The sequence below is a fragment of the Thunnus thynnus genome, chromosome 16 (genome assembly GCF_963924715.1).
Source record: "Thunnus thynnus chromosome 16, fThuThy2.1, whole genome shotgun sequence".
NCBI lineage: Eukaryota > Metazoa > Chordata > Actinopteri > Scombriformes > Scombridae > Thunnus > Thunnus thynnus.
Genome location: NC_089532.1, coordinates 25483478 through 25502451, shown reverse-complemented (window position 1 = coordinate 25502451; position 18974 = coordinate 25483478). Strand labels below are relative to the sequence as shown.

Sequence of the window (18974 nt, the reverse complement as noted above, 5' to 3'; positions counted from 1 at the left end):
TCAGGACCCCATAAGTCATTTCTTGTATGTTACTGCTTATACTTGCCAGTAGAGGACAGGATTGTAAAACTCATTATTTAATCATGAAAAATATGATATATTTTGATATGGTGTAATGGACCTTTTGACGTCTTAGTTGTCCCAGTCAATTAAGAAATATGCACAGACAATACGTTAAACAACTGAAACTAGACTGTTCAACTTCTGAAAAAAGACATTGAATGCGTGTAACATGTTCATGATTATTGAGTTCTCATGTTTCTTTAGCAGCAGTCCATTGCAAATTTGAATGTTAATACAAGTGTATGAAAATGTGCACTATTGTAGGCTGTGTCAGAGTGAATTAATGGTAACATTTTACTTTAGGGGTCTGTAATTTTCTAATAATTCCCATGGAAGGTTTGTAGGAAGAACTGAGTAATTTGTCAAGAATCAACGGGAAAATAAGAATTGAACCCAAGTAAATATGTATTTGTAATTGGAGAATCTGTTTCCCTGGTTCAGATGATGCTGAACTCAAATTTGAAGAGGTACCTTTAATTTTCCTTAGTCAAGTAGTATTTCTTAGGCTAAACGTGTCATTCCCATGAATGCTTTGTCAACTAAACTAAAACTAAATATAACAAGGCAGTACAGCCAACAACTTTGTGTTTTTTATATTCTGACGTCATGTGAACACTTGTTTTTTTTCATGTTAGATCACAGCCGTGATTAACCCGGCCCTGGACAAGTATCTCCCTGCTGATTGTGGTGTGAAGATCATTGCTGAGCCAGGGCGCTTTTATGTGGCCTCTGCTTACACACTGGTGATCAACATCATTGCCAAGAAGGTCATCATGGATGAGGAATTAGCCTCTGATGGTAAAAGCCTTGATTTAGAAAAACTTGGCATTATTTTAAATTTGTTTATTCTAAACATAGGTTTGTCATTGGTAATTCTCAGTAGTAAAATGGATTTATGCTTTTGTCACAGAGGAAGACAAAGGGACCAATGACAGGACCCTGATGTACTATGTCAACGATGGAGTGTATGGATCCTTCAACTGTATACTTTATGACCATGCTCACTGTCTGCCAACATTGCATAAGGTATGCTAAATTCAAGGACTGAAATGGCAACTATGTTTCTCATCTCATTGGTTTAGAACAGTTGTAGCAAAGCTAATGTTTAACCTCTTGTGTCCATCCCCTCCTTTTCCTACCAAAAGAAGCCAAAGTCAGATGAGGTCATGTTCCTCTGCAGTATCTGGGGCCCAACATGTGATGTTTTCCCAGTCAATTAAGAAATATACTGCACAGACAATACGTTAAATAATTGAAACTAGACTTTTTAACTTCTGAAAAAGACATTGCATGTGTGTAACATGTTCATGATTATTGAGCTCTCGTGTTTCTTTAGAAGCAGTCTATTGCAAATTTGAATGTTAATACAATTGTATGAAAATGCGCACTATTGTAGGCTGTGTCAGAGTCAATTAATGGTAACATTTTACTTGAGGGGGCTGTAATTTTCTAATAATTCCCATGGAAGGTATGTAGGAAGAACTGAGTTTGATAAGAATCAATGGGAAAATAAGAATTGAACCCAAGTAAATATGTATTTGTTATTGGAAAATCTGTTCCTTATGTATGTTGAATTGTATGTTAGCCTCTGGACATGTTCAGCTAACCTGTTGTGCTAAAAGACTCTTATGGTAATGCCAGCAATTAAAGGATAGGTTCACATTTTTCAAATGTATCTTAAAACAGCAGTCCATATGAACAGTGAAAGAAGTTTTCATTGCTGTAATCATTCCTCCTGTTCATACTGGCTATTCAAAGATTCCCTTCAAATGTGTTTTCAGTGTAAGTGATGGCGGCCATATTCCAGAGTGTGTCCACACAGTCATTTTGTGCAAAAATGCATTTAAAAGTTGATCTGAAGCTTATATGAGGCTTCACCAGTCTGAATTAGCCATATCAAGTGGTTGTCTGCCACAGTGTTTCCCTGTTGAGCTGTGTAGGTGTGGAGTAAGAAAAAAGGGGGGCATTTAGGAGGGAACGGGATCTAATAAAAGTCCCTTTGGAGTTGCATTATGGGAAATGTAGGATCCAGTGAAAGTCAGGATATCTCTGCCTCTAGTGTTTTGATTCTTTTTTAGTGATTTGTCTCTATTGAATCCCCCAACATTATGGAAGTGTGATACCAAAATACCAAAATTATTCAGTTAAAAGTGTACTGGACACTGGACACATCCATGAGACTTTCTAGGAAAATGTAAATTATAATTTTCCAATCATATAGGACATAATAATAATGTAATTGGCTATTTCTTATTACGGACCCATTAATAGAATGTTACCAAAGAAATTGTAAATAAACAAAAGTCTTTTTCGAGTGTGGCTGCAATGTCGAATTCATCAAATCCTGAAATCCGGGAGGAATCAGTTGAATCCTGTATTTCCAGCGCAGAAATATGAAACTAACAGCACTCAATTGTGCACCCCCTGCACTTCCTCCAAATGTCTGTGGATTGGGCCTTTTGTTCCCCACGCCCTGTGAGCCGTGGACGAGATCATATAAATAGGCTACAGTCAGCTGAGGCAGTGGACCGAAGGACACCCAGAGCCGGACGGAAAACCCACCGTGTGCAGGCGACATGATTCCCTTAATGTGGGGACTGATGTGTTTCATTGGCATCCAGGCATCGGGAACTCTGGGAATTTCCCCACAGTTTGGGTCCCGCCAGATCCACTCAATTAGTCCCTCAATTACCCGAGAGTCCTCGCAAGTCTCTCCAAGGGTCTATCAGCGCTTTGCAAATATCAAATCCATCGAATTATCTTCAGACGAAGTGCCAAGTGCTGAAAGTTTCCAAGACGTCCAGCTGGGTGGTTACACCGACCGAGGCTTCCAGCAGCGGGGCAGCCGGACAGGTACCAACAACTACCTGACGCAGGACAGACGGACAACTGACCATGGAGGTTGGTTCGTAGATGTTATGTGTCCTGTATTATTGTTGTCAGTATCCATCCTCCTGTGCGTACTGTAGATGTTGTAATAACCTTCTAATGTACTTCTTGTAATAATTTCTTTCCCGTGCGTTTCCCATGGTTTGTACAAATTTGAAACGTTGTGAACAGCGGTAGAAGTATCCAGATCCTTTACTTAAGTAAAAGTACCAATACAGTAATGTAAAAATACTCCATTACAATTGAGTCCTGCATGAAAAATCCTACTTAAAATAAAAGTACATAAGTAGTACATAAGATATAGTTAAAGTATTGCAATAAAAGTAGTGGTCCCTCTCACTGATATATTATTATATATGACAACATTAAATTATTAATACTGAAGCATCAGTGTTAGAGCAGCATGTTACTGATGTAGCTGCTGGAGGTGGAGCTAGTTTCAACTACTTAATATACAGTTAACTAGTTTAGTCCAGTGGTTCCCAGCCTAGGGGTCTGGTCCCTCTAAAGGGTCAGCAGATAAATCTGAGGGGTCATAAGATGATAAGTGGGAGAGGAAAGAAGAAAAAACAAAGTTCTGATACACAAATCTGTTTACAGTTTTTGGACTTTTTCTCTAATCTTTGATTTTTGCTGAAATATTGGATCATTTGAACATTTATTGAAATGAAACCATGTGAGAAGTTTAGAGGGAAAAATCACTATTTGGTGGAGCTGTTAACAACTCATAGACATGTGAAATGTGACCCTGACTACACACTGTTTTTTGTAAGACGTCAAAAGCCAAAAAGGTTGGAAACACTGGTTTCATCTTTAACAATGTGTTGTATTTTAAAAGCTTGTTCTATTATCCATTGTGTCAAATCTTCATCTGAAAAGTAACTAAAGCTGTCAAAGAAATGTAGTGGAGTAGAAAGTACAATATTTCCCTCTGAAATGTAGTGGATTTGAAGTAAAGTAGCATCAAATTAAAATACTCAAGTAAAGTACAAGTATCTCAGCATTATATTTAAGTACAGTGCTAATGTACTTAGTGACTTTCCACCACTGTCTAAAACAATTTTTTCCCCTTATTGCATATTTATATAAATTTATTATAACTTATAATACCAGGGACCTTAGCGGTTTTGGAATGCATGTACTGTATTCTGTGTGAAGTCTAATGTATCACCATTACATTAATACTTTTGAGATTTTTCAAAAGATAAATACAATCTTACTTCTGTTCAGTTGGTATTTCAAGAATCCACAAATGTTTTTTAATCCAGACATCTGGATAAAAAAAGATTTTAATTGGTTCTTGAGTTGCAGCTATATTTCCTATCTAGGTAGCCAGAAATTAGTGTTTTGTATGACAAGAAACACATTATTTTTAACAAAAATATGAAATAATGGAATGTATCATTTGCTTTTGTCATATATGACAGTAAATTGAATATCTTAAAGTTTTGGACTGTTGGTAGTAGTTGTGAATTACAATTGGCATTTTTCACCATTTTCTGAAAATTTATAGACCAAATCAATTAATCAAGAAAATAATCATCAGATTAATCAATTGCCCAAGTTACTAAAAATAATTAATAATTAGTCTAGCATGAACATATCATTTTTGGCTACTGTCTTTGTTGGATGATGAAACAGTGGTGCAACTTATGAAATAGGGTAAAAATGTTTTTCATTGTGCAGAGGACGAAATATTTTAAGGATTTCAGGATTCTGGAAATACTTTCAGAGAAAAAGTGATGTTAATGACCTCCTGGGTTTTTATTCTCCCCGAAAAACTGATACTTAGCTTTGTGAGTCAAATGTAATGGTTATATAAGAGAGAGACAATCTGGGGTTAATTGTTGTTCATAATTGAACAGCTAGGCCACACCTTAAGCACAATTTAAAGCCATCAACAGTCAGAATGAAAATATCAATGCCAACTGTATATCATAGATTTTAGTGATAAGTTATTAGCTTTCATTAGACTGGACAGCATTTCAAATTAGGCAATATAATTGCATCACTTAACAGTAAAAATACAGTATGTATTTGTCCTCAGCCCTAAAAGCTCTACTCCCTTTTGTGACACATATGGAAAGTGTTATTAAGCTGATAATCATGTATCAATGCCTCTACTTTTGCATCTCAGTTTGCTTGAATTAAATCCAAAGTATGCTCTAACACGTCCCCCTATGCCTTTTTCCTCTCTCATGGCAAAGCTGGTGGCACTAATTCCAGGTTTTATCACTATCAGCCCTCCCATCACCAGCCACTCTCACGGCTGCAACACAAAGCAGCACCATCTGCATCTTGTCAGCCTGCTTGAGACTCGAGCAATTCCTCTGCATCCATCAGAACCTTAGCTTTAAACTAACATCTCATTCAACCCATCAAAAGACATAGTTGTGGAAGCCTTTACTGGCCAAGTTTAAAGACCCTCATGACATGATCTGCTTTGAATAATAATTTGTGTCTGATGTTGACATTTTCCACAAACAAAACACGTTTTTGAGTGGAAGGGGACTTTAAAGTCTCACAGTTAACTAACATTAAAAGCCACTGTAGCCATCTTAACATATTCATCTCATAAAGTTTGTTTCTCATTTATTAGGCTGAAAATGTTAACATCTCTCTGATGAAGTTCTTGGAAAGGACTTCTTGGAAAAGTCCACTGATACTGAAGTTGGAAATTGGTTAGTTGAAAACTTGATTGGTTAGTTGAAAATGGGCCGTGCTGTTCAGAATATTATTTTGTGTCTGCTTAATTGACTTTAAGGTACACTCCTAGATTTAGGTGTTGTTCCCTCATATACCAGGATTTCCATCACAATGTGCTGAGTTGAAGTAGTCAGCGCTGAGATGAGTGGAAATTTGGAGATTTTAGAATGAAATGAGAAGATACTATATAACAATTTCAGGGAATATACTGTATCTTTAACTCTATCAGTCCCAACAGAATGCCAGCAGTCAGTTCACTATTTAAGTGAGGCTTGCACATGAACCGATTGGTGTATCTCAGCATCAGTCAACATATCAATAGCCTTGGTTATCTTTTAGTATGTATTTTTGGTGGTTATTGTAATGTTAATCCAAAAACACTTTTAATCCCATTTAAAACATCCATCTATTTTTTACAGGAGCAAGATTAAACTGCAGAAATCGGCCTATAGACCTGGTGTTCATCATCGACAGCTCCCGCAGTGTACGCCCTGCTGAGTTTGAAAAGGCCAAGGAGTTCCTGCAAGACATGGTGGACAGCTTGGAGGTTGGCCCAGATGACACACGAGTAGGCCTTGTCAATTATGCCAGCACAGTGCAGATTGAGTTTCTACTCAAGACTCATTTTGACAAGTCTGCCCTGAAGCAGGCACTGGCCCGAATTGTTCCCCTGTCTTCAGGCACCATGACAGGCATGGCCATCAAGACTGCTATGGAGAAAGCTTTCACAGTGGAGGCAGGGGCTCGATCTGGCTCCACAACCATCACCAAAGTAGCCATCATAGTGACAGATGGGAGGCCCCAGGACAAGGTGGAGGAGGTATCAGCAGCCGCTCGGGCATCTGGGATTGAGATCTACGCAGTGGGAGTAGACAGAGCTGATAAGATGTCCCTCCGCCTCATGGCCAGCCAACCTCTGGATGACCATGTCTTCTATGTGGAGACCTATGGTGTCATAGAAAAGCTCACTTCCAAATTTAGGGAAACCTTGTGTGGTAAGGATGATGAAGGAAGTGGAATTGATGATTACGGACTAGGCCTAGATGACAAAAAAGATGGTAATGGGAAAAATAATGAAAATGACGATAAAGGAAGCAATGGTATGTCAAATTTGTAATTTAAATATACTTATGATCATATGGGCAGCACCATAGAGGGAATCTCCATTCTAAAGTCAGTGGCCCTCTTCTCTGGTCTTAAGAACAAGGGCAGAGTAACTAGTGATTTACTCGTTGTGTTTAGATTTCCCTCAAAAAGGTGTTCACTAACTGTTGCCATGCATATGGTGATATAGTAGTGTAGTGTAGGTAATGCAGTCAGCGTTAAACATGTACAGTATGTCATGCACTAACCAACATGAAGAAGAAGACAAACTTCTGATCACTGGTTGATCTGCCAATTCAGAGCATATCCTACAACCTTGAACACTTTAAAATGGTTTCAACCTAATATGATGCTGCCTATATTTTTTACAGGGAGTGCGCTACTCTTTGCACTCTGCGCTGCTTCTTTTGCCTTATGCTTTGTGCCCTGCTCAGTTACCTGACGATCTGCTAAGCTGCTCAGGTCCACAGTTTGGGCTGTTGTTACTGAACATTAATGGCCACTTATCCTGCGAGGCAAAAACTAAATTAGCTTGTGACTTAGCTTGCGCTAAATTTGACTAAAATGTACTTGAGCTGAAATTTTTAGATTTAAAGACATTTTCAAGAAAACATAGGACATACGTTTATTTGCTTTTTGCAGAGAGAGCAAAGACATTTGCAAAGATTGATAAAAAAGAATGGATAAAAATGACCTATGTGTGAGACATTTACATATTTTCTGCTAAATATACTTATTTATCTATATTTAATGTAGTGCTTAATGCTTGTCGGCTACAGGAATGCTTGATCCAGCCCAACTGCTCATTGCCATGATACATTTGGGTGATATCAGAACTTGGAAAATAGGAGGAGGGTTTCAGAAAAGTGTAATTCTGAAATTATTTTGTACGCAGCCCCAGGAAAGTCCCCAAGCAATGGTGCAGCTAATCTCAAGATAATTGGTGGAGTGTAGTTGTCTACAGGTTGTTATGACTGGCTGCTGCTGTGGCTGTGATTGTGACAGACTGTAGCTGTGATTATGTGCTATAGCTTTGGTCTTTGCTGTTGCTGTGATAATGGCTATAGCTATGCCTCTGGTTATTATGATTATGATTGATATTATGATGATATTATGATTGCTACAGTGCAGCTACAGATGTAACCATATCCAATAGCCAGGAACAACCACTGCTGCAGCCAAAGCCCTAGCAATAACCATATCCACAGCCACAGTCATAGGCCCAGCCACAACTTCCATTCTAGTTCAACACAGTGCCAAGCATGCAGCTACAGCTGTGGTCACAGCCAGTGGCTCTGTAGTGTTGGAGCTCGGACTTTCTCAGTAGTTCAGGGAAAATGCAAAAAGTTATTGAGAGGTACAGTAACAGAGCTCTGTACTTTTGAGCAATTTTCTTCAGGAAAAAAAATAATTTAAAAATAATTTCATTTCTCTTTCCAACTTTTGGTAGCACCCAAACTAGCAAAATATCTGCTAAGGTCAACGATGCTAGTCACACAACATCCTCTGTGGTGTCAAACATGGCTTACTTCCAGCCACGTAAATGACAGCTTGAACCTGAGGAGTGCATTCAACTAATTCATCTGTGTTTCACCGAGACCAACGTCTGTCCATCTACAACAGTGACGTCACTACTTAAGACATGGTATTAGACTGTTGCCTTCAGTAGAGTTTGTGTTTGCATGGTCTGTACTGCATGGAATTTCTGTCGGGAAATTAAGATGGAAAGCCAGTGCAACATTTGAAAGTGACAAATGACTGTGTCTCTTCCTTTTACAAATAACAGGATTTGAAACAACAAAATAAATTCACTATAACATCCCTATAGTTGAAGTGATCAAGCAAACTAATCTGCATGTGGCTATGTAGAATTCAAATTTGCACAATTAATCAATGCATACTTACAACTTACTAATATTCCTATAACACAAAATTATTGATTTCATTAGACTTAAGCCAATCAGACATTGGAGTGTTTCTTTTCAGGTTTGGATTTATGTGCCCAAGGACATGATTGCCAGCACATTTGTGTCAGCACTAGAGACTCATACAGCTGCAAGTGTAATGCGGGCTATGTCTTGAACCCGGACAAGAAAACATGCTCACGTAAGAATCTTTCTCTTTTTCTTAATGTTTTTGTCCAGTGTCTCAGCGTTAGAAAACCCCACTACTCCCAAAAAGTTGGCTGAAAGTTAAATTTTGAATGAATCTTGTTTAAACGTTGATTTGTGGTTGAAAAAGTCCCATTAAAGGTAAAAATATCTATATTAAATATTTATCTATATACTTGAACATTTTAAGTAAAAATCTGAATGTGGAATAACATGTTATGTGGAATTCTAAGTTTATAAAATTCCTTCTGGACATCGGTAAGTTGGACACTTTGTGCTGCGGACACACTGCATACCATCCCTTGTTACTAATGTTTTGGGTTGCCATAAATAGATGAGCAGATTCTATTCAGCATCGCAAATGAGCAGGACATAATAAAGGCCTGGACTGATGAGAAGCACAAATTCTAAAAGTAATGATGGCCAAAAAGCCTCCCCGTTATCTCTAGACTGAACCCAAGACTGTGTTAGTCAGACATGAGAGTGTTTCTTTCCAGTTTCAGATGCATGTGCCCAGGGACATGACTGCCAGCATATTTGTACCAACAATGGTGACTCTTACATCTGCACATGTCAAGTGGGATTTGTGTTGAATGCCGACCAGAAAACATGCTCACGTAAGAACATGGATTTTTTCTCAATCTCTTTATATGCATGTGTAAGTGTAGTGCTTTTTACCATATTTCAGATGCTTGAAAACCATTTCTTATGAATATAAACATTCCTATTTTGCCATGTGTACACAGTCTATAAAATGGCACCCAGGTCTCTGAAGCCATAAGCATAATAGAACCTCCCTTTTCCTAACAGACACAGACTCACCACCGGTCTTGATTAACTGAAATAAGCCTCTTTCAGCTTACCCCAGAACATCTTCCCACAGGTTTAACCTCACTGTGGGTCTTATCTGTGTCAGGTGCAACCCAAAGCTGCTCCGGAAAAAAAAACATACACCAACATCCTCACTCACTAGTGGGGCGGCAGCAAAGTTTCTGTCAATGTTTACAATCACAATTCATGATCACGGTTCTATTTAAGACAAGCTTGGTCCTCTAAAGAGGCTATGTAGGCCCAGAGGATAGAAGCACCAACCTGTGCCACTAGTCTAGGCTGCTAGTCTGGGCATGGGCAAAGTGCTTAATCCTGCATTATTTGATTTTTTTGGCCACTTGGGCACAGCACAACATGCTTTAAAACTCTGATTGTAAAGTTATAAAGTTGGGGCCTGACCTGAACTCTAGAAACCTTTCAAACAGTGGTCAATTTACCCATCTCACAGACCCAAAGCAACATTAGCATTCATTTGGAGCCATGTTTCTTGTTTCAGAGTGAATGTAAGTCCTATATTTACTCTCATTTCAGCTCTGTGTTGGTCTGCACCAACTCCTGAGAAAAATACCTGGCTCTTTAGCTGCTAAATACTCAACTTTGTTTACCAGCTAGTTGCTAACTTTGTCTGCGGTCTAGCATACAGCTTTCGTTGGAAACAGCTGCCTGCAGGAAACAATGCTGATGAAAGCAGTGAGACTGAATCAAAACAGAAAAAATCTGCAGCCCCTAAAAACCAAAGCAAAGAGAGCTGAGAGGAACTGCAGAGAAGGATGATAATCCTCTGTCGATTTGTCACTATGAGAGTCAACACAACACAGTAATTTGATTCATTGCTAGTATGGAAATATTGATAAAGGCAGCTTTAAGCAGTGGGTAAGGGAGCTGCAAACCTCTGGTTATGTACTGTAGAGCCAGAAAATCCAAATTTGGGCTGAATGCTGTTGTGTAGCTGGAAAGTTATCAACTTTATTCTCTATCCATAAAGAGTGGGCAGTATAATCCTGATTTGCGGAACATATGTAAATGTTAAGTGCCCGGAGCAGTAACCAGTAAATACTGAAACCCCATTTAAAGCCCATTTAGAGAGAGATGTGTGTGTGTATGAAATATAATTGACTCAGGCTGCTTGACATAGTAATTAAATTGAGCCAGTCAGATGTGAAAGTGTCTTTTTTCAGGTATAAATACATGTGCCTAGGGACATGACTACCAGCATATTTGTGTCAGCAGTGATAATTTGTACATCTGCAAGTGTTGAATGGGATATGTGTTCAATGCAGACCGGAAAACATGCAAATAATCACAAAGTAGAGCTCAGCCTGAATAACTTGGTAGGCTGGTTGCTGCAGAGGCATAGAGCATGGTGTAGCCATAGTCCTCATTAATTGCAAAAGGCCAGTGGCCAACAGGCCAGGCTGTCCTTGTCTGATGTCATGTAACATCAGTTACATCATCTCTTTTCAGGTGCTGATCCATGTGCCCATGGACATGATTGTCAGCACATTTGTGAAAACAATGATGGCTCGTACATCTGCAAGTGTCGAGTGGGACATATCTTAAATGCAGACCAGAAAACATGCTCACGTAAGAACCCTGGCTGCACCTATGATTTGCATGTCTAAGTATAGTGACTCTGGGTTGCTATTGATTGTTTCTTGATTTAATGTAGAATAAGGCAGAAAGCATTTGACTGTGAGCATCATATTTGCAATTAGTGTTGGCCTATCCTAAGCACCACAACAAGCCTAGGATTCCTTAACTCATGGTGGTAGTGTGAGCTGTGGAAGTATCTCTTTCAGGTTCGGATGCGTGTACCCAGGGACATGACTGCCAACAAATTTGTATTAACAGTGATGACTCATTTGTCTGCAAGTGTGAGATGGGATATATTTTAAATGCAGACCAGAAAACATGCTCACGTAAGAACCTGTGCCTTACGTTTGTGCACATGTTTTACCCGACCGGATGTTTTATACTTTTAAATGTAAAAAAGGCATAGAACATATGACAATGGCCTTCATCATTTATAATTGCTTATCATAAGCTCCACATTGGGCCATTCCTTTACTAATGGTGTTAGACCATGTCTTTCTTTAGGTTTATCTACATATCAAGACTTATTTTCATAGTTTTGGCAATTATTTCTGTTGGTTATGATAACATTGTACCCACCAAAGTAATGACTAAGATGATTTTTCAGGTGTGGATACATGTGCCCAGGGACATGACTGCCAGCATGTTTGTGTCAGAAGTGGCAATTCTGACATCTGCATGTGTAATGAGGGATATGTGTTGAATGCAGACCAGAAAACATGCTCACGTAAGAACCTGTGCCTTACGTTTGTGCACATGTTTTACCCGACCGGATGTTTTATACTTTTAAATGTAAAAAAAGGCATAGAACATATGACAATGGCCTTCATCATTTTTTGTATGTATATTTGCTTATCATAAGCTCCACATTGGGGCATTCCTTTACTGATGGTGTTAGACCATGTCTTTTTTAGGTTTATCTACATCTCAAGACTCATTTTCATAGTTTTGGCAATTATTTCTGTTGGTTATGATAACATTGTACCCACCAAAGTAATGACTAAGATGATTTTTCAGGTGTGGATACATGTACCCAGGGACATGACTGCCAGCATTTTTGTGTCAGAAGTGGCAATTCTGACATCTGCATGTGTCATGAGGGATATGTGTTGAATGCAGACCAGAAAACATGCTCACGTAAGACAACAAAACAGTAAACTCATAAAATTAGTGCAATATGTCCAAATTACACTCTTCTAGGTGCTTGACTAAATTTTAAAGAATACTTCTTCTGGGGGATTGAAATAATTATGATGGCATTGGTGTTAAACAGGCCTCCAAAGTGTCATTTGGACAGCAAGAGCTGATGAAGCACATATCAGTCAAATACAGTGTCTTTGTTTTCAGGCATTTTGCCTTTATTCCTGACAGTAAAAGTGGAGATACAGACAGGAGGTATAGGAAGAGAAGGGGGATGATATGTAACAAAGGTCCGTAGCTGGAATCAAACATGCAGACATTGTGGTTATGTGGTATCTTAACCAGCAGACTACAAGATTGCCCCAATAGTGACCTTATATTTAGCCAGTAGAAAGGTGGACTGATAACCTAGAGGTATGGTGTCCATGGCCATTGTTTATACAGACAATGGAATGGTGGCTGATTAAAAGCTCAACTGCTCCTTTACAGATACCATCAAATGTAAAAGGAACAGTTGCCAGACAGAGGCTCCAGAAGGCCAGGCTCCCCTCGACTAATGACATGAGATGTCAGTTACATATGAACATGTTTCTTTTCAGGTTCTGATCCATGTGCCCAAGGACATGATTGCCAGCACGTTTGTATAAACAATGATGACTCGTACATCTGCAAATGTCATGAGGGATATGTGTTGAATCCAGATAAGAAAACATGCTCACGTAAGAACTTGGACTTTCTTTTAGATGTGATAAAGTGTCTCAGGTTTGCTTCCAAGTCTCTTATTTGAAGTGCATGACCATAATGACCCATCATAGGTTCCATTGCTTACTAAGGGCTCACTGATTGATGTAAATCAAGTCAGTCAGATGTGGAAGTCTTTCTTTTCAGGTTCAGATACATGTGCCCGGGGAAATGACTGCCAGCATATTTGTGTCAACAATGACCTCAATGATTCATATACCTGCAAGTGTCAAGCAGGATATGTATTGAATGCAGACGGGAAAACATGCTCACGTAAGCACCTGGACTTTTTCTATATACCTAACAGTATTTGGTGTCTATGGTTTGATCCAGCATCTCAGGTTTTCTACAAAGCCCCACTTTTCAAGCTATAAATCATCCCTACAGGATCTGAATAGTAGGAGCTGGTGAGGCAGTTTGTCTTGTGGACACACCACATATCTCCTAATATGAATAATGTCTTCCATTGTTCTAGGCCAGTGCCAATATGCAAGAGATATGGGAGGCTGGGAGTTTTAAAATGCTTCTGTCACATGGCTGTGGCATCCATTTCCTGTAAATGGAACTGTGGCTCTACAAAAAGCCAAGTGATTTTTTTTCTGTTCTCATGAAACTGTTACTGAGGTTTGAGTTTCTCTTTGCAGGCTCTGAAACTGATGCATGTGCCAATGGACACGACTGTCAACACATCTGTGTCAATAACGGGAACTCGTACATCTGCAAATGTCGAGTGGGATATGTATTGAACATGGATCAGAAAACATGCTCACGTAAGAAACTTCTTCCTTTCAAGTAAACATTGGTGCAGTACCTCAAGATATTTTGTGTTATTCCAGAGCAGTTCCAAAGACTTCTGGAACAAGAGCTGCTGAGGCACTTGTATTGTGCTAGACACATATACCTATTCACGGTCACGGTTTGACAAGTGATTCCATGAATATATGGGAACAATAGCCAAGGGTTCCTTGGCTGGGTTACCAAGTCAGTTAGATGTGGGAGTGTCTCTTTCCAGGCTCGGATGCATGTGCTCAGGGACATGACTGCCAGCATATTTGTATCAACAATGGTGATTCATACACCTGCAAGTGTCGAGAGGGATATGTTTTGAATGAAGACCAGAAAACATGTTCACGTAAGAATTTGCTCTTTTTTTCTCAACATACATAATTGTGTGTGTGTACTGAATGTTAAGTTGTCTATATTGTATAAGTCCTAGCCTGACAATTCTCACCAAACCCTGAGCTTCAGAGCATTACAGTCTAATGCAACCAGTATTGAGCTCAAGTGGAGCTGAGCAAATGTGTCAGACTGGTGCTAACTTACCAAGAGGTGTGGCATACATGGACATAGTTTCAAAGAGCCCTCAAAGGAAATATAATCAGCCAAAGTTTCAACAGCTGACCAGGCATGCCCTTTATCTATGTTACTTGAAGAGGCTTTATGAAAGAAGGGTTGGACTGTGTGCTGGAGTAAATCGTCCTAACTATGACAAAGGATTTCAGGTGAGATTCCAGTTTTCCAAATGCTACCATTACACCCTCTAAAAGGGTCTATAGGTTTGACCATTTCCCAAGCAGAGCAGTACTGAAATTTGTATGTGCGGTCAACAAATCAGTATGAGCCTAGCCTTTTGTATGGAAGCTGGTCTGACTGTAAACACTGTGACTTCACTCTGCTTCTGTTTTTCTTCTGCATCTAAAAACAAAATCTAGACCTAGAGGTGAAGAATAGCTGTCAAGGGTAATCTTGTCTCCACATGTTGACTCTGTACTGTGATGCCTTGCTGGTGCAAGGTGGGTGCCCAGGTTAGATAGTTAAGTTACCTTGCCAGAGACTTTGCCACTGCTTGTACTATGCTGCTTTGGCTCAACATGACAGCCCTCTAGTTGAGGAACTGTAAAGTTCTCCTGCCTTTAAAGGAGGGTAATTCTTCTTTTTCAAGCTAGACAACCACATTGTGATAGCCAGGTCCCTACAGTGTGCCAAGATTTACACAGTTCAGTCACAGTTAACACCTAACTAGAAGAATTTCTGCTGACCCAAGGTGCGCATTTGTTGGGCTATAATCCCTAAAGAAGGATCTAGTGTGTTCTTCTTTGTTGAGGTGTCCCTTTGTAGACAGATTTATAGTTTCACTTATGATTTAACTCTTTGGTGGTGAGAAATGGCTTTGATAGATGTGATGTTTGATAGATTAAAAACCTTAAGATAAGCCTCTCTTCAACCTATTATATACTGTCTAACCTATCAAGAAACACCACCAGCACCAGAAACTTGTGAGAGAACTCACAATGCAGCCCAAGTAAACTAGTCAGATTTCTTGTGGTCTCCATGAAGACCATGCATCTTGTGAGGTACAGCAACACCTCAATAGAAAAGCACAAATTTGTCTTAAGGGCATTGGCTGTATGAAATAGAATGAAGGATAAGGTTTGTAACCCTAATTCCGTGACCACAGGTCTGTAACTCTGTCACCCTATACAAATTGTTGAGGTTTTGTGGATGCAAACTGAGGGAGTTTTCAAACCTGCATGGTTTAGTCCAGTTGAATCAGACTCTGGTTTGTTTTCCTCCTTGGCGAGATTCGTTTGGGCAGGTCTGGACACAGTAATCGTCCACAAGTATGGACCAAAACAACTGCACCGAAGCCCTTTAGAGGAAGTGGTCTCAGACCGGTCACAAACAAATTCTGGAGCAGTTTGTTTGTAGTGGGAACGTGATTGAACTTTGATCTGACAGAAATACAAGGTGCTGTCTGCAAGTTTGAGCTAAATGGCTCCCGTAACCAGGACTAGCAACAAGTATGTAGCCTTGAGTTATATTTGGACAGATTAGGACTTTCTTCTTGTGTTTACTTTCTTGCTTCTGCCCTAGACACATCTGACTAATGAGCCGAACATTCATGCGTGGCTTTTAGTGATATGTTTTGGTTCGCTTGAATTTTTTTCTGTGTGAAAAAAACCAAAGTAAGGGGAAAAGGCAACAAGTTTACTAACTATCCACTGATTTGGACCAGAGCAAACAAACTATAGGTTTGAAAACAGCTTGAGTCACAGCAAATATAGCCAGCTTCCATAGAAAAGAAAAAACTCCTCATCGTCTAAGCTCACACATGTAAGGAACATGGTCAAGCCCATAGCACTGATAGGGGGCTCTGCCCTAAGTCTATAGATTTGGGTTTCCAATGTGTGAACTTTAAATAGTTACTGTGCCCTTTATGTCTTTCTTTTTGCATTCTTCAGTTGTGGAGAAGTCTGCAGTTGACTGCAACCAAGACTACAGAGTCCAACGTCATTTATTGCACAGTATATAACAATATAAAAGTGTGCTGTGCTGGGGATGTGAGGAATGAGAGACTGCTAAGGCATTTGAAGTTGTGGTGTGAGCTCACAAGGAACTTTGGTCCAACAAAGGATCAAAGAATTGGTTGAAACTGGTTTGCCTCTTCTTTCTGTTATTTGTTGGGATTGTATATTCTTAAGTGATTTGGTGTATACATGTATATATTTGCACAAATGATTGTTAACATGGATCTTAAAATCCCAGTTTAAGCCAATCACACCTGACCTCAGTAACTCCTTGTCTGTAAATTAACAAAATGATTTTAAACATATTTCCTAATCCCACTCATAAAAGCAAAATCATAATTGTGCCTGATCTTAGCTATATGGTATAGCTATATATATATTATCAGTCAAAATCCATTGTGCTTATGTTATCATTCAAAAACAACACAGAACTTTTTCAGATTTTGTCATCTCCAAAGTATTTGTCACAAAGGCTTATATTGAACATCAAGTCTTTGGAGGTTTCCAGACTTGATCCACAAAGAGAAACATAAAATGGGCTGTGTCGCTTTTTTCTTCTTAGAAGCCAAATTGAGTATTACAAAGAGGCCACACTACAAATGATAAAATGCCACTGAAATGCTTTAACTGTCTCCTTATTTTTTGCTAATTCTTTCAGAGGAAGTGAGTCGTAAAGTAACTCAAGATGCCTGCATGTGTGAAGCTCAGATTTTGTTCCAGAAAAATGTGCAGTCAGCTCTTCAGGAGTTGACCAGAAAACATATCCTTTTGCTTCTCACAGTGACCCCAAGATGAGGCAGATTGAAGTTACTTTTGAGATTATAAAATATCTGGTTAATATTTTAATATCTCTAAAATGTTTGCCATTTGGACAGATATCTTTTTGTCTTATTAGTACATTTAGTGACAATCGCAGTCTAAACTTTGAGCTGATTTATAGAATATTTTCACGAATGCCCAGTATTGTGATGAACTGGTAAACATTCCGACTATTTTTTTTTTATTCTTTTTATTGTACTTCCTTGACTGTCTGTCCACTTGATGAACTTTCAGAGAAAGTGAACCTGATTGACGGCCGACAGGAGTATTAAGAACAGCAATGACATCAGAGTACATGTATTGCAGTGTATTCATTTTTTTGACCAGCTGAAATCATCTGGAACCCTCAAAATCTCTTAATTTTGAGTAACATTTCTAAAATCTGGTATTGATTCCTCATACAGTATACTGTACAGTATACAGTACATTTGTTTTATATTATAAACTCATATGTTTGCAGTCACAACACTGTTTTACAGAGAAGTCAGGTATAACTGGTTTAAATATTTACATGTATGGATTGTAAGAAAAGCAACATTTCCCCGTAACAGTTTTGTTAAATTTAGACTTTGTAAGATAATTAGTGAATTTATCTAATAGATAGAAGTGTAATTTTTATTAAAAATGAACATGTTTAAAGTTTAAACAATATTTTTACATTGAATAATTTTATTTTTGGTGGCAAACATGTTGTACCACATCCTTGTGTATTAACTGCTCTGAGAGCAGCCTCAAGCCATGAATATAAAACAACTAATCTCTTATGCAACAAGATGTTTGTTGTTACCCTTCTGATTGTAGCATTACTATGCAGGAAAAAACCAAAATGAAGTCTGTTCCAGCTGGCCCATGGCAGTTACATCACAGTGCATTACTATAATCCTTTTCGTTGATACCTGAAATATTTTGAAAAAAAAAATGTATTGCACAACATTGAATGGTAAATACTTTTATGTTTGTAACAAGTAGCCTATAATTGTTTTTGGGGGAGAGGGAAAACAGCATAGTGAGTTCCTGGGTGATTGGACTGCTTCAATATTTTGCACACTCTTGGCAAAAGTCTTGGACCAGTTTCTTTTTTCAATTTTTTTATTTTTGATTTGATTTGATTTATTTCTGGATCAACAAAACACAACAACCTGTATAACCTATTTTCTATTGGAAGTATAGTTGCACATGGGCAATAAATATTCTGAAAAAATGGATCCCAAATATCTCTTGTATTGTGTGTTTTTACACTTAGTTACCAAGCCACTTTTTATGTATGATGTGGACTTTTAGCATCTCAGAACAAATCAGTCTTGAGCAGTGGTAAAAAGAACTGTATTTAAAATTTTGAAGTACTTGTATTTTACTTGTGTATATCCATTTTATGTCACCCTACTTCTACTCCACTACATTTCAGAGAGTTATATTATACTGTTAACCCACTATATTTATTTGACAGATAGCTACAAGTAACTATAGGTTTAGAGTTAACATTTAAAAACATTTGATATGCTGATAAAACACAAAACGTTGTTAATATTAAACCAATGGTTCCCAACCATCTGGTTTATGACCCCTTATGAAAAAGCAATGTCCTGTTGGGGCCTTTTGCCACATTTCAGATCTCTGAGTTGTTAGCTGTTCCACCAAATAATAAGTTCCTTTTAAACTTCTCCTTTTA

At 38.5% G+C, this 18974-nt stretch overlaps 2 protein-coding genes across 6 annotated transcripts; both read left to right on the top strand.

Annotated features, from left to right (window-relative positions):
• Positions 1–392: 392 nt before the first annotated feature.
• On the top strand, positions 393–1958 carry LOC137200210 (ornithine decarboxylase 1-like). The gene is made up of 5 exons (XM_067614862.1): positions 393–403; positions 485–530; positions 699–861; positions 974–1089; positions 1209–1958. The coding sequence occupies exons 1-5, from the start codon at positions 393–395 to the stop codon at positions 1281–1283; spliced, it is 411 nt and encodes a 136-aa protein (XP_067470963.1). The 3' UTR covers positions 1284–1958.
• A 63-nt stretch (positions 1959–2021) lies between these two features.
• On the top strand, positions 2022–18628 carry LOC137199944 (matrilin-3-like). Of its 5 annotated transcripts, XM_067614594.1 has the most exons (15): positions 2879–2964; positions 5552–5633; positions 6078–6653; positions 8749–8868; positions 9371–9490; positions 11169–11288; positions 11504–11623; positions 11905–12024; positions 12315–12434; positions 13037–13156; positions 13326–13451; positions 13823–13948; positions 14191–14310; positions 17145–17246; positions 17525–18628. In XM_067614594.1, exons 1-15 carry the CDS (start codon positions 2959–2961, stop codon positions 17575–17577), a joined length of 2031 nt encoding a protein of 676 aa, XP_067470695.1. In that variant the 5' UTR covers positions 2879–2958; the 3' UTR covers positions 17578–18628. The 5 variants fall into 5 exon arrangements, 3 of the variants coding, with proteins under 3 accessions (XP_067470693.1, XP_067470694.1, XP_067470695.1); XR_010931882.1 differs by lacking the exons at positions 5552–5633; positions 17525–18628 and adding an exon at positions 16421–16614 and having other exon boundaries at positions 2022–2964; positions 14191–14680; positions 17145–17226; XM_067614592.1 differs by lacking the exon at positions 5552–5633 and having other exon boundaries at positions 2024–2964; positions 17525–18627.
• The last annotated feature ends 346 nt before the right edge of the window (positions 18629–18974 follow it).

Bases quoted from the DNA above. Each gene is read 5' to 3' on its own strand.
- LOC137200210 (XM_067614862.1), top strand. The intron at 531-698 runs GTACCTTTAATT...TTTTCATGTTAG, and splicing joins CTGAACTCAAATTTGAAGAG to ATCACAGCCGTGATTAACCC. The intron at 862-973 runs GTAAAAGCCTTG...CTTTTGTCACAG, and splicing joins TGAGGAATTAGCCTCTGATG to AGGAAGACAAAGGGACCAAT.
- LOC137199944 (XM_067614592.1), top strand. From the start codon at position 2,640: ATGATTCCCTTAATGTGGGGACTGATGTGTTTCATTGGCATCCAGGCA. The intron at 6,654-8,748 runs GTAAGGATGATG...GTTTCTTTTCAG, and splicing joins ATTTAGGGAAACCTTGTGTG to GTTTGGATTTATGTGCCCAA. The intron at 14,311-17,144 runs GTAAGAATTTGC...TAATTCTTTCAG, and splicing joins AGACCAGAAAACATGTTCAC to AGGAAGTGAGTCGTAAAGTA.